Source organism: Camelina sativa, chromosome 5 (assembly GCF_000633955.1).
Source record: "Camelina sativa cultivar DH55 chromosome 5, Cs, whole genome shotgun sequence".
Taxonomy (NCBI): Eukaryota; Viridiplantae; Streptophyta; class Magnoliopsida; order Brassicales; family Brassicaceae; genus Camelina; species Camelina sativa.
The window spans coordinates 23368939-23370008 of record NC_025689.1 but is presented as its reverse complement, the minus strand read 5'-3'; the positions used below and the strand labels follow the sequence as shown (position 1 = coordinate 23370008).

General features: G+C 28.6%; 1 protein-coding gene across 2 annotated transcripts in view; it reads left to right on the top strand.

Annotated features, from left to right (window-relative positions):
* Window positions 1–475, top strand: part of LOC104787464 (F-box/kelch-repeat protein At1g57790) — a 2466-nt gene extending 1991 nt beyond the window's left edge. The window contains exon 2 of one of the 2 annotated variants that reach the window (XR_002038158.1): window positions 327–475. Coding sequence is in view for 1 of the 2 variants with exons in the window: in XM_010513054.1 (XP_010511356.1) it covers window positions 8–273 (266 nt within the window). In the remaining variant the exon portion in view is untranslated. Of the gene's footprint in view, window positions 1–7 lie in introns of both variants that reach the window. The other variant, XM_010513054.1, reaches the window with a different exon arrangement.

The window sequence follows — 1070 nt, the reverse complement described above, 5'->3', positions numbered from 1 at the left end:
GCAAGAGGTACTTGGGAAAAGAATGATACACTTGGTAGCTTAACTATTTTTGTGAGTAGTATGTCATGTGAATCGAGAACTTATGTCAACAAGGGGATGTTAAGGAATAGCGTCTACTTCCCTAAGTTAAGTCACGGTGAGAAACGTTGTGTGGCGTATTCGGTTCATGAAAGGAGATACCACCCACGTGAGCATAATCTTGATTGGGGAAACCAGCTTTCTTCTAATGACTTTTGGATTGAGCCTCCCAAGAACGTTTTTGAGCTGATTTAAAAGTATTTTGGCAATGTTTGTATGGAGTAATCATTAGTTTGATCTTGGCACATCTTATATGATGAGAGATTGGAAAAAGAGCTGTTTGGATAGGCTTTCTTAAACAAATTTGAGATGTGAGGTGAATCAATATTTATCTACATGTTGTATCTATATTTTAGTGGGATTATTATGGATTAGTATGAATATTTTAGATTTGCCACTTTTGGTCACTTTAAAATCTATATATTTGTGAATCTTTTTTTTTGTTGAAATACATACTTCATAACAAATACTAAACTCTACAAAAAAAAAAAGAACAAAAAAAACTAACACATAATGTGTAAAATTATGTTTTAAAATCTTGAAAATTAGCAAATCCATATGATTTTAGCAAAAATGACAAATGCCACTACGAAATGTGTTCTTTCATAATTAACTCATATTTTAGTTGGTTAGCTTCCATATTGTATTCGAATGTTTTTAATTACTTGTTCTTTGAAAAGATTTATAAATGGGGGAAATTATAAAAAGAAATAAAGCATATAACTGGTTTACCTATATAAGTCTCACACTATATAAATTCTGAATTAAAAATTCAACAGATCTTAATGAAAGAAATTAAAAAAAAATTTACTCTAGAGAAGAGATATAAAAACTGCTATAAATTTTAATAAAAAGCTAAAAAAATTATATAAATACACTAAGAATTGGAATATAGACCAGTTTTCATTCGCCTCAAAAAATTATTTTAAATTTAATTTAGAAGTTGTGTCCTTAATATTAAAACTTGCAGTTTCTACACCTGATTATGTATA